The following is a 14,654-nucleotide window of genomic DNA, read 5'->3' as shown; positions in this document are numbered from 1 at the left end:
GAAGTTCTGCCTGTGTCAAGTGCCAGTCCAGGTAAGACTGAGAAGATTAGAAGGCATAGGTTTATGGGGCACTGGAACTCCTTTTGAAACAAGGGGAGGTGAATGAGTAGGCTAGTCGAGGACTGTTTAAACTAGGGAACGTGGGACAGGGAGTTTAGGACAGGCCAGGTTTAGAACTATACATGGAGGAACAAAAAACAGTGTAGAAATAAAGATGCATAGTAATATAAATTCTAACCCAATATTTAAATGTATTAGGAGTAACACATTAAAAGTAGCTTACCTTAAAGTTAGAAGTATCAATAAAAAAGAAGGCAAGTGAGTTGGAGCTGTATGTAGCAGAGCACAATTATCTATATATATAAAATTCTTATCGTGTTTGAAACAGAAATTACGTATGAGCATTTGAAATGGAAATTACATAAGACCACAGAGGAACAGGAAAAACATTCTTAATAAACCTGATTCTTGCTGAGAGAGCGAATGGTGACATAGCTCTGGCTGTAGCGTCATGGGGAATTGCTTCTACATTATTAGATGGAGGCCGTACAGCACATTTGGCATTGCAATTACCATTAAACCTTGCTCACGACAAAAATCCAATTTGCAACATACGCAAGGGCTCTGGAAAGGCAAAAGTCTTGCAACATTCAAAGATAATAGAGTGCACCATGGCACATAAAAGAGCTTATGAAGCCTTGAATCGAACAATGCAAGAACTCAGAGATCCTACAAAAATAATGGGAGGTACTGTTGTTTTACTCGCAGGAGATTTTCGTCAAACATTACCAGTTATTCCACAAGGGAGACCAGCAGATGAACTCAACGCGTGTTTAAAATCTATGCTTCTCCCATGGTCAGTTATATGTCGCGTGTTCTCAGGTAGGTACACCAAAAAATGTATACATTTATGCACATAATGGGCAACAAAAAATGTAGTATACCCGAAAGCACTGCAGTAGTACTCAATGTATGTTTACTTCTTAAATGTTAATGTTTTACTGTTTAATAATTTATACGCTTCTTATATGTTGTTCAAATTCTTTTATCAAAAAATCAGTAACGGCGCACTGCACTATAACTTGCAGTCAATACACTTGACTTGAGCATTCATAGTTTTCATCTTCTTTCTCTGTACGTTTAGCATTCATTTGCTCAGAGGTTGATGCACTTGCTGCTTCCTGAGCAGCTCTTCTTTACTCCGCCCTAGCGGCCCGCTGCTTCTCTTTCGTCGGCATCTTTTCGCGTTAAAACTGATTTAAGTTACTTTTTGTGTTGCAATTACTTAGTACATTTTCTTTAACCTTTCACTTAATCTGGCACTTAAGTCTTCAATCTGCCTCAAGAATGATTAGCGAAGGTGGTAGGGAATGAGAACGGCGCCCATATGCATCCGCGCACGGCCGCTCTGCTGCGCGCTGCCGAGAGTTGATTCTACAATAAATAAAATAAAGATAAAAAGAGTAATAAAATAATCACCTTGAAAGCGGATAGCAGATGTCACATAGTATATGTGTACCAAATTTCAAGTCAATAGGTGAAACGGTTTGCGAGCTACAGGTGATTTAAAATCCTGGATAAACGAACAGCCACGGTAGTGTATTATAGAAGAAGATTTTACTGTTTAATAATTTATATTTATATGCAATGTGCTTCTTATATATTACTTCATATTCTCATATGATAATGATGTTAATAATGTTGTTTATATTGATTTCTATGTTATTGTAAGTGCTCTTTATTTGTTGAAAAATAAAATTGGCAATTAACAAACTTATTTTATAAATACTACATTTTATTTTATTCCCTTGCACTCAGTGAGCGAAGCCACTGGGTAATCAGCTAGTGATATTATAGAAATAACAGAAACCTGGCTAAATTACAAAGATGGCGATGACTATAATATAGAGGGATAGACATTTTTTAGGAAGGATAGACAGAACAGAAAAGGTGGTGTTGCTGTTTATGTCAAACAGAATTTAAATGCAAGTCCTCTTCAGTTGGATGATGAGCCTCATCGTAGTGAGGACATGTGGCTTTGCCTGGAATGCATTAGGGAAAGAGGCCTTATTTTGGGAGTGTGTTACAGACCACCCAATACAGAAAGTAATTTCAACATACAGTAGATCTTTTTAGTAATATTAAAATGGTAAGTTTACAGGGGATATTATAGTCATGAGGGACTTTAATTATCCGAAAATTAACTGGGATAACCTTGCAAATGGCGAAGCACAACAGCAGGAGGTTTTAGAAGTAATCAGTGACTGTTTGTTAACACAGGTTGTTAAAGAACTAATATGGGATGAAGCTTGTCTGATTTTGTATTTGGTAATAATCAGCATAAAATTGAGGGTGTAGAGGTGATTAAGTGTTTTGTAAGAGTGCAGATGCAAAGACTAAAATTGTTAAGGTTAACTTTTGTAGGGCACATTTTGAGCAGATGTGGCAAAGTCTAAGGAGGATAGACTGGGAAAAGCTTTTAAGTGTGGAGACAGTCGAGGAGCAGTGCAACAGGTTTAAAAATGTTTTACATGTAATGCAGGACAGAAACATGCCTAAATGTGGAATTAATTGGAAATTTAAAAAAACTCTGTAGTGGGTTGATAAAGATTTAAAAAAGAAGCCACAAAGGAAAAAAACAGCTGTATAATGTATATAAGACTAATAACTCCAAACTGAATTGTAGGGGAATGAGAACATTAGGGCAACCATTAAGAACGATATTAGGAAGGCTAAACGACCTTTGGAGAGGAATATAGCAGATAAGGCGAAATACAACCCTAAAAGATTCTTTTGAGTGTTTTAATAGTAAAAGAATAGTCAAGGAGGAGGTGAAGTGCATCAGGAATAGTAAAGGGGAATTAAAAGATACAGACAGTGAAATAGTGGACACTCTAAACTTGCATTTTTTTGAGGTCTTCACAAGTGGTAAATGGGACTACTAAGGAGGTATTGAAGGATTTGGAAATTGTAGAAGAAGAAGTACTGCTCAGATTAATCAAACAAATCACCAAGACCAGATAATATTTACCCCTGAGTTCTTAAGAAGGCTAGTGAGTACATACATAAACCCTTGACACCTACTTTTAGGAAATCATTGCACACTGGGGAGATTCCAAAATGACAAATTATTTGTGTTGTCCATGCAATAAAACTACGTCTATTTTTAAAACAATTAATGCATGAAGCTAGAAAATACTAATTAATACACATTATGATTATGATTTATGTTTTGTGAAAAACACCTGCTTTAGAAGTCTGAAGCAATCAAAATATAGATTTTGTAACTCCCAAATATAACTTTAAACTGTCAGAAAGAGTACCAAGGCTGAGTTTTTTTTGTGTTTTGTGATGAACTAAGTACAGACAGACAGATGAGAAAGGCTGCCTTTTAATTTATACGGTTTTCTTGTAGCCTGATCTAAACATAAGAAATCCCAGCCAATTAGGACATTGTTTCAGAAGAAAGCTTAATACCAATAACAAAATATTGCAAACAGACTTAAACTTTAGTAAATGAAGTCAAACACATTCTTAAAGCAATGCAACTGGGATGCATTTTTCATTTCTTGAAATGCATTTTAACGTTAAAAATACTTATACATATTTAAAAAAAATCAGAAATTAAAATCTGTTTATTTCAAAATATGTGAAAGACCATTCCAAAAATCTTGAATACAGTTCAGTGAACATGAGGTTATTCTGAGATGCCTATCTTTTGAACGGAATTCACTATCTATTTTGAAATACCCTGAAAAAACATTCACAACATAGTGAAGCAGAATCAGGAAGTGCAGTCAGGAGTCATTCCCATTCCCTATGAAAATTCCACTCTAAATATGACCCTGCAAGGAAATTACTCAGGAAGAATAACGCATAATGCTAGATTTTTTAAATAAAATTATTTGCAGGTGATTTGAAATAATGTTTCCACAAGTGTTGGGTTGCAACTGAAAACAAGACTTATTTGTGGCCAAAAATAAAAGTATTCAAGTGGCTGTTTTGCCAAAACATAAGCATGCATAAATTTGTCAGTTTCAGTAAATAAATTAAAACCAAACTCAACTTTATATAATTTATATCCTTGCCCATTATTTACTACTCAGTAAAGCATCATATTTTATAAATGCTTTCTTGAATTTATTTAACAATTTTGATTTTTTTTACATGGTGCCATCCAAAAGCGATTTATGGCTTTATGGCATGGTGCCTTTCAATGAACATGTGAGGAATAATGCTAATTCTTCCTTTTTCTCCCAGGCCCAATTTTTATGTTTATTGCTGGTATAAAATATATTAAAATATTCCCAACATATACTGAGACACCAGAAAGGCAGGACTTGTGCCCCTAACTCTTTTTTAGAATAAAATGCAGTTCACCTTGTGCACATTGCTCTGTTCATGACAGTTCACTCATGACCATAGTGCTTAACCACTGCACCAAAAAAAAGACAGTGTTGGCTAGTGGTGATGCAGACCTAACAGTGCTAATGATTTCTTCAGTTGCTTCAAAGGTTGCTACCAGTTTCTCTACCTACAGAACAGCAGGGGAGCTGTGGTAGAAGAAACAAAGATTACAGCTGAATAATGGAGGAGCAGTTTTCTATGTTACAGAAATAGGTGAAGATAAAAAGGAATGCTGGTGTAAAATTAGAGAGTGTAACTTTTTGTTTGTTTGTTTGTTTTCCGCAATGTTACAGAAATGGGTGAAGATAAAAAGGAATGCTGGTGTAAAATTAGAGAGTGTAGCTTTTTGTTTGTTTGTTTGTTTTCCCCAATCTCATACCTTTCTGGGTATTTTTTTAATTTTCATTTTATTTTACTTTTTTTTTTTTTTTCCTAAATCGTGTTCCAAATCTGCACAGACAGGGCCTCATTTGGGATTAACATTCTCAATTGATGCAGCAATTAGAAATTATTTAACCACTTGCTCTCCCTGTAAGTTTTTAGGACATTAACTTGATTTATTGAGGGCTGTTTCTCTTCATAAAATTTAAAAAGATCTAGCCCCTTTTGAAATATTCTATAATAGTGTAGTTACATGTGTTTCTTACGAGACTTTTTGCTAAGCATTCTTGCATACTAGGTTTTGGAATTCTCTTTATTAATTTCATTTTAATACTATTTTGATCTTGGTATTAACCTACTATAATTTTTTGCTTCAGATCTACTGCTTAATTGACTTAACACTCAGTTCTGTTATTTTCTTATTTCTTTTCTTTTTCCTAGGGTTTTTGCTTTTGTTCACTTTTGGTTAATTATCCTGTTTGTTGATTTTAATTGAATTAGACTTCTACCTTATTTTTGAGAAAATTAGTTTGTTGTTTAATCCTTGTTCTTGCATGGAATTTGCATGTTCTCTTTGTGTTCACATGGGTTTCCTCTAGCTCCTCCTCTCACAGTCCAAAGACATACAGGTTAGGTGGACTGGTATTTTTAAACTGGCCCTAGCATGTGGGTGGTGTATGTGTAAATGTGTTCACCCTATGATGAAGTTATTGTTCCTGACTTGAGCCCTATACTTGTTGGAACCGCAGCCCTGCGCAGGATTAAGGTGGCTTTATTCCTTGCTTAATTTAAGGGTTGTTTCAGTTTATTTAATTCAATCATTAATAAACTTATTATATATTTATATATGTATCTTTTTCTTAGTTTTGTCCACTCTGACAACAGGAAGATTGTTTAAGGGGTTCTGTTATAAGCGGATCTCCGAGGTTTGTGGGTTTTTAAATGGTATAAAATCCTACCAACCTTACTGTGAGACAATCAATCTCTTGCTTGGGAAGCAAATAAAAAACGAGGTAGGCCAGTGAAAGATGTTGTGACTGACTGATCAATAAAAATGGCTAAAGTAATAGCATTCATGTCCTAAATCTAATTAATCCAAGTTTAGAATTGTGCAGCAGCAGAACTTGTCCCAGCACTGGAGGATGCAAGGAAGGAACCTTAAAAGGATGCTTTTCCATCACAGGAGACACTTACATACATACTACAATTTAGAGTCATCAATTAAACTCACATGGCCATCTTTTGAGAAGTGGGGGAAAAACTAGAGTACCCAAAGTAAAATCCAGACAAACAAAAGGAAAACATGTAACATTCACAAAGACACTGACTAGGGAGAAATTAAATTCCAGGCTCCTAAAACTTTGAGATCAGTCATCAGAGTAACATATATAAGAAAAACAAACTTATTCAAATTACTTTTACGTTGTTTTCTTTAACTTTTACTGTAAACCGTTAAATTGACCACAATTTTTCTAAAAAATCTGGGTTTAGAAAATTGAAAGTTGATATCAAGACAAATCCCTAGTACATATTAGTGCATCTGGTCAATAAAGAAAATTGTGATTCTGATAGACATTTGGTCCACTGGTTTCATTTTTTTTCACTTGACAGGCGATTATTTGCATCTTTAAAGTGAATTTAAGAAAATCTCAGCCTGCTTTTATTGTATGTTAACATCAGAGTAGTAATTAAATTATATAAAAGGACTAAGGACTCTACTAGTGCTGGGTGGTATACCGGTTCATACCGAAAACCGTTTTTTATTTTTTTTATGATATGGATTTTTCTTATACCGCAACACCGGTTTAAATTGCCTAAACGACATTCAGAACGTGGTGCAGCAGGAAACTGTTCAAGTGGGGACCTTTTTCACTGCTACACCACTAAATAGGTTGTGGTAGTGTAGGTATTGCGTGGTGAAAATTTACAGAGAACATTCTGAAACTGAAGCTGTAGCTGACGATAAAGTTGAACATGATGACACAGAAGAACTTTTGCCGAAAAAAAGGAGTCATGTCCATTGCCTGAAGATACTTTGGTTTTAAAAGGTCGGATGTGGACCATTATGTTCAAATGTATAAATACTCTTTCTATACTACTAGATAATACTGCAAGCCAAGTTGTACTTGTTTTATTTGTTTTCAATACAGTGTAATGTACCTGGGTACTGTGTAATAGTGTGACGACATGTTGACTTTATTCTCGACATTTCCACTTTAATCTTGACGCTTATGACGAGAATGAAGTCGACATGTTGACTTTATTCTCGACATTTCTACTTTATTCTTGCCGTTTATGTCAAGATTAAAGTCGACATGTTGACTTTATTCTCGTAATTTGTCATTAAAGTAGAACATCGTAAACTAAACTTCATCATAAAATGAGTATTTAATTTACTAGATTTTCTCAAACCCCATCATAAGTTATATAGCACATTAAATGCTTTGTGTTAAGTGTTCCCCGAGCTTCTTAAACTGACTTCCTCTTGCACTAAGAGGAGGCGCCAGCAGCGATCGCCGCACAGAATACATTCACTTCATGATATTCCTGCTCGCTGAACATTTAGAATGCTAAGATAAATACTTGATATAATTTTCATGGTGAAATGCATCAAAGCATGCATTAATCATGTGGGGGCACGGCGGCATGGAGGTTGCACTGCTGCCTCACAGCAAGGGTGTCTCGGGTGTACCCTGCCTTGAATTTGCATGTTTTTCTGGTGGGTTTACTCGGCGTGCTTCAGTTTCCTTTCAAAGTCATGTAGGATGTGGGGTTTTGTTATGCTATATTGACCCTGCTAGTGTATGTTTTGCTCGTATTCACCCTGCGATGTACTGGAGACTCGTTCAGGGATGGGCGCAACTCTGAATGGATGGCATAATTAAACATGTATAACAAAGATATTTTTAAAGTTCTGAACACTCCGTGGGCTAAGTTTATAACTAGTTTTAATTTCACAAAGATGTTTATCGTGTGGTGATTGGTTATGTAGAGAAAGAAAAAGGAAGGATAGGAACTGGGGTTTTGGTACGTCAGATAGAGACAGCACGCGTGCAATAAAGAAAGCCCGCTCGGAAGAACATGCATTGAATTCTGTGTTCGTGTCTCCGACCACCAGATAACAAACCCAACATTTACACAATATTTAAGTTAAACCTGTGCGATACCCATTCATACATCCAGTTTTTTGGAGCCTCGTCACACCTGCCATAAAGTTCTCTACACTGAACATACATCTGGGGACCCCTTACTGTGAGGGAGCAGCACTACCGCCTCACTACCGTGCATGTTTAATACCTGCTTTAATGCATTTCATCATGAAAATGATATCAATTATTTATCTTAGCATTCTAAATTTTCAGAAAGCAGGAATATAATGAAGTGAATGGATTCTGTGCGGTGATCGCTGTCTCATCTTAGTGCGGAGGAAGTCAGTTTAAGAAGCGTAGTGATTAACAACTGGGTCGGGGAACACAACACATAGCATTTAATGTGCTGCATTAACTTATGACGGGGTTTGACAAAATCTAGTAAATTAAACATTGATTTTAGGAAGAAGTTTAGTTTACGACATTCTACTTTAATTATGAAGTAAACTATGAGAATAAAGTGGAAATGTCGACTTTATTCTCGACATATAGTTTGTTTTTTTCTTCTCTGTGTCAGTATTTTTTTTTCTTCACCATGGCCCTAATATGATTCCGTAGGAATATACCACAAATAGCATTATAAATAACTGCAATTATAAAGTTGCAGTTTTATTATTTATGCATATAGCTTAGCTTGAAGCAAGGTCCATATTAATGTAGTTTGCCTAAATGATGGTTTAGTTGGTAAAGATGTCATCACCAAGTTGCACTTGTTTTATTTTATTTTAATTTGGTGAATACTGTGTAATGCACCTGGGCTTGAAGCCTTAAAGTAATAGTGAAACTATCAGTAATAATACTATTATTTATTTTATTGTTATTATTTATTAGTTTAAATATTATGCAGTTTAATGATGGTAAAGTTGTTTAAAAAGTCACTTTAACGTGTCAGTGGACAGAGATTGTTAACATTAACAGAAAGTGTAGTTGGTTTACAAAAATATTTACTATTTATTCCTTTTCTAAGACATGTTCAGTGCAATACAACTTTTGACAAGCACTTCTGGATATTTTACTAAGTCTAAATGCCTCTTTGGATGGTTGAAAATATGTTGTCAAAATTATAGTTTAAGTTTTTGCAAAATTTGTTCAATAAAAAGATTCTATATTTTGACTGCATCTGTAATGCAATGTGATTCCTTCTCTTCATTAGTGCCACCCCCTTGAAAACTATCACTTTATGGGGCCATGCAAACCTGTATTAATACTTGTGTGCACATTAAAATGGTTTTTTTGTACAATGTACAATGCTCTTGACAGTGGAATAGGTTATTCTTAGCCAGTAATTGCAGTGGAAAATGTGGTTAACATCGACTCATGCATGGGGGAAAAAAATACCGTCGAATACCGTGAAACCGGGATAATTTAGAAAAATACCGTGATACAGAATTTTGGTCATACCGCCCACCCCTAGACTCTACTATGAAAAACACATTTAAATAAATTCATTGGTACCTCACCTTCAAGAAACAGGATCCAACAGCTGTATCTTCATCCAGAGAAATATTGTACGATTCACTTCCAAAAAATGGTTTATTGTCATTTATATCTTGCACAATTATATTAATTATTGCTGTAGATGAAAGTGCAGGTTGACCGCCATCTGTAGCAATAACAGTGATTCTGGGCCATGGGTCTGTCTCATAATCGATTTCTGTTGTTGTGGTAATGATTCCAGTATTTGGATCAATTTTAAACCAATCAGAATGTGTTCCATGGTCTTTAAGAATGCTGTAGCGAACTTGCCCATTTGGACCATCATCTTTGTCTCGTGCTGTTACTTGAAGAACAAAGCTGCCTGGGTAAACCATTTCTGCAATACCCTGTTGGTAGACCTTTTGGTCAAAAAGTGGAGGATTGTCATTAATATCAGTCACTTGAAGTTTAAAAGAAGACTCTGCTCTAAGTGGAGGAGTACCAGAATCAGTAGCTGTTACTCTAAGTTCATAGGAATCCCTTTCTTCCCGATCTAAGATGCTGTCAACACAAATGAGGTAGATAATATTATCTTTTGTGGTTAATCCAAATTTACCATCCCCACCTTCCAAAGACACATTTACATTGGAATACTCTCCATAATCTGGATCAGATACTGATATTCTCGCTACATACTGGCCTGGTTGGGCACCCTCAGAAATATGTGGAGATCCATCTTCACTTAGGAAAATAATTGTCATTGTGGGCTGGTTATCATTATAATCACGTACATGAATGGTAACAAAAGAATTTGTGATTTCAGGTTGACTGGCGTTATCCTGAGCTTGGACCACAAGTTCATGGACTTTCTTCATTTCATAGTCCAGGGGTTGATTTAATGTAATTATACCAGTATGTGCATCAATTAAAAAATATCTTTCTGGATCACTCTGTCTTCTGTTGATTTCATACAGGACTAGTCCATTATCACCCTCATCTGCATCAGTTGCAAATACTTGGAGTACGGAGCTGCCAGGTTGCATGTTTTCAGAAATTAAAGCATGGTATCGAGTCTGGTTGAAGATCGGAGCATGGTCATTAATGTCTTGAATTGTAATGTCAAGGATCATTTGACCAGTTTTCTTTGGAGTTCCACCATCAAAAGCCTCCAGAACTAATGAATAGAAAGATCTTTTCTCACGATCTAAAACTCCATTTACTACCAGATACAAATATAAGACATCCTTTGATCCCTGTTTTGTCTCCAGACGAAAATCATGATCCAAGTTTCCTTCAGTTATCAAGTATCCCTGGACGCTAAACTGACCTTTGTCTGCATCGGTTGCTGGATCTAAAGGAAACTTAGTTCCAACTGTTGTTTGTTCAGGAATTCTCAGACTTACTCTGCTCTTGGGGAAGATAGGAGAATGATCATTGATGTCATTCACCAAAATTGTCACATCCACTGTTAATCCCTGCATAGTGACAGCAATAAAGTTATAATGGTCCCTCGTTTCTCTGTCAAGCACCTTGGCTGTCTTGATAATACCAGTGGTTTCATCGATGTTCAAGTCACTACTAACCCCTGTTCCGCTAACATCAGAGATGAAAAATAAGGTAGCAGTGGTTCCAGGAGGTAAACCCGTACTAATATCTCCCACTATTGTTCCAGCCGGCTGTTCCTCATCAAGCTGCAGATCGAGGGTTCCCAAAACTGCAGATGAATGCCCGGGTATAAATCCAAAAACCATAAAAAGCATAAGCATGATTATTTTTTTTTGTGTTCTTATGTCAGTCACAAATTCTGTCAATCTGGGTAATGGAGACATTCTCAATATGCAGCCACTGTAAACAAGAAAGATAAAGTAAATTATTTACATTTGGTGTTTGTTGTAAAGTCATTTCAATTGTGTATTATAAAAAATAATGTGTTACAAAAATTTTGCTCCAACATGCTCCTCTGCAGAATTTTAACTTTGAAGAAGAGAAAACAGAAATTTTAGAAATTTTAGTGATTGGCAATAATGGATATAATGAGGTTATTAGAAATGAACTTGATGCATTAAAATTAAAAGTCAAGACAGTGGTAAAGAATTTAGGGGTAACTATTGACTCTGACCTGAATTTTAAATTATATATTAATCAGATTACTAGGACAGCATTTTTTCACTTAAGAAATATAGCAAAAGTTAGACCTCTTATAACATTGCAAGATGCTGAAAAACTAGTTCACACTTTTGTTTTCAGTCGGCTAGATTACTGTAACACACTCCTCTCAGGACTACCAAAAAAAGACATCAATCGATTGCAACTAGTGCAGAATGCAGCTGCTAGAATCTTAACTTGGAAAAGATAATCCAAGCACATCACCCCAGTTTTGATGTCAATACACTGGTTACCTGTGTCATTTAGAATTGACTTTAAAATACTGCTTATGGTTTACAAAGCCTTAAATAATCTCGCTCCATCTTATATTTTGGAATGTCTTACATCTTACACTCTAGCTTTAGATCTTCAAACGAGTGTCTATTTAGAATTCCAAGAGCTAAACTTAAAAGAAATGGTGAGGCGGCCTTCTGCTGTTATGCACCTAAAATCTGGAATAGCTTGCCAATAGGAATTCGCCAGGCTAATACAGTGGGGCACTTTAAAACACAGCTGAAAACACATTACTTAAACACGGCTTTCTCAAAGCTTCGTCTTAGTTTAATCCTGATTCTCTGTATATTCAATTAGTTATCATTATTATTCATGGTGGCTCCAAAATCCATACTAACCCTTCTGTTCTTTTTCCGGTTTTCTGTGGTGGCGATCTGCACCACCATCACCTAATCAAAGCACTGTGATGTCCCTACATTGATGGATTAAAGACCAGAAGTCCACACAACCATCATCATCTAATTCTTCCATGAGAACTCTGAATACAATGAGGACTGATTGAAGTCATTTATGTTGGGTAGAATGCCTAGAGTGGGCTAGGCGGTCTCATGGCCTGGAACCCCTGCAGATTTTAATTTTTTTGTCCAGCTGTCTGGAGTTTTTTTTGTTTTTTCTGTCCTCCCTGGCCATCGGGCCTTACATTTATTCTATGTTAATTAGTATTACCTAATTTTAATTCTTATTTATTTTGTCTTTTTTCTCTTTCTTCATCATGTAAAGCACTTTGAGCTACGTTGTTTGTATGAAAATGTGCTATATAAATAAATTTTGTTGTTGTTGTTGAATAACAGTCACAAGAAAAAATGCAAAGGTTATTGTTATACCAAAAAAAAACAAAAACAAATGTTAGAGACACACTATGTAGGTTGTGTAGACATTAACAACTATATAGCTGTAATTTTGTGTCTTTAAATTTCTTGCCTTCACCCCTTGGAAGTTTCCATATTTTATTGTTTTACATTGAATTACAATAGATTTCATTTGACATATTTGACAATGATCAGCAGAAAATTTGAAAACAAGCAACTGATTGCATAAGCATTCACCCATTTTAAAATGACACACCTAAATCATCACTGATGTAGTCAGTTGGTTTTAGAAGTCCCAAAGTCAGGTTAATGGAGTTCCCTGGACTGGAGTCAACAATTTTCAAATGTTTGTAGTATAAATGCACCTGCATCCACTTTGTGTTGAGTCAGTTTTGTGGCCTATCCTACACAATGAAGACAAAAGAACACCTCTGGCAACCCATTGAAAAGGAAAAGTCAGGGGATTGATATAAGAAAATCTGCTGTAAATCTGCTTAGAGCAGGACTTTTGTAAGTGATTGTGTAAGAAGTCTTGTGAGGGAGGTCACCAAGAGACCAATGATAACTCTGAAGGAGTTACAAGCTGCAGTGTAAGATATCAGGGAGACTATAAACACTACAACTGTTGTCCAGGTGCTTTACCACTTGCAGCTTTACGGGAGAGAGTTGCAGAGAAAATTACTGTTAAAAAATGCACATAACACCTCAGCTGGAGTTTGCCAGAAGGTACATGGGAGGTTCTGAAGTCAGCAAAAAAACATTTTTATGGTCTAATGAGACTGAAATTTAGTTAAATGTTATGTTTAAAGTAAATGCTGTGTTTAATGTAAGCCAGACAATACATATTACTAAAATGAAACAATCCCCAACATGACGCACATTGGTGGCACTATCATGCTGTAGGGATGTTAATCTGTGCCAGTCCCTGGAAGGCTTGTGAAGCGAGAAGATAAAGTGAAAGCAGCAAAATATGGTGAAATCCTGGAGAAAGATCTGATGCAGTCTGCAAGAAACCTGCATCTTGAGAGAAGATGTGACCCCAGGTGTTCTGCCCCACATCTTGTTAGTTGAGACTGTTATTTGTTGAACTATGCTCCCCCTTCATCTTGTCATTTATTACTGACTGGACGTGACCAGTCAGTCACTTCCCACACTCACAGTGGCACTATAAAAGTCTATGAAACTCACGTAAAGCACGTAGGTCCCATAATAAACATTTGAATACAATACACCCCATGTGTCTCACGTAGGCACCCCTTTATCTCTTGTTTCGGTCACGCCCAAAATGTATTGCTTTGTAAATCATTCTTTATTGTCTTTGATTGTACACCTGTCTATAACTGTGTGTTTCTTTTGTATATATTTCAGTTTACAACAAGGTACCTCCAGTAAATGCCTTCAAGAAAGCTCGCTCACCCCTTGTTGTTTTTTATGTGGATGTGCCAAGTTGTTTAAGGTGTAAAATATCTGTAGCAGATCTTAGTTATACCATTTAAGTTAAGAAGCAGCCGAAAGAAGGAGAAATTTAATTTATAAAAAAAAAAAAAAAAAAAAAACTTAAATTCCTTTTAATCATCACGAGATGAAACAAACAAAATAAAGAAAATTAACGAAAAACTGAGCCAATGCGCTATCCGATCAGGGATTTCTTCTTTCTAAAGGATTTTTTAAGAGTCATGTGCTCCACCGGGTGGCTCATTACGGTCTCCAAGCAAAATACCCCTTTTTCTTTGCCGGCACTTCTTTTATAGCGCAACTTCCGGAACGGGTAGGGTTAAGTGCCCTTACCGAGCAGCTTCTCGGAGCTATGAGGGAAGAAGAAGAACAGGACAACGTCTGCAGTAGTCCCACCTCTCATCTCGGTGGGTTATTGCGTACCTTTCCCTGAAAAATTTAAGGCAGTTTACTAATCCCAAATCAAATTTTAATAATGAGGCCCGTGCAATGCAAGTCCTGTTGGATGTTGGACTTTTTAGATGATGGTTTGGAAGAGCCAATTGTCTATGAGGGCTACATCTGCAAGAGATGTCAGCTGATCCAGCACCTCGAGTTC

At 36.1% G+C, this 14,654-nt stretch overlaps 1 protein-coding gene across 1 annotated transcript in view; it reads right to left on the bottom strand.

The window, feature by feature from the left end:
• LOC114641417 (protocadherin-16) overlaps positions 1 to 11,194 on the bottom strand; it is a 237,387-nt gene extending 226,193 nt beyond the window's left edge. Inside the window, exon 1 of the mRNA XM_028790469.2 lies at positions 9,398 to 11,194. Within this exon, the coding sequence (XP_028646302.2) occupies positions 9,398 to 11,182 (1,785 nt within the window). The 5' untranslated portion in view covers positions 11,183 to 11,194. The remainder of the gene's footprint in view (positions 1 to 9,397) is intronic.
• Positions 11,195 to 14,654: the final 3,460 nt, after the last annotated feature.

The sequence above is a fragment of the Erpetoichthys calabaricus genome, chromosome 4 (assembly GCF_900747795.2).
Source record: "Erpetoichthys calabaricus chromosome 4, fErpCal1.3, whole genome shotgun sequence".
Classification (NCBI taxonomy): Eukaryota; Metazoa; Chordata; class Cladistia; order Polypteriformes; family Polypteridae; genus Erpetoichthys; species Erpetoichthys calabaricus.
Note: the sequence above shows the minus strand (reverse complement) of the source record. Positions and strands in the feature narration are given on the sequence as shown.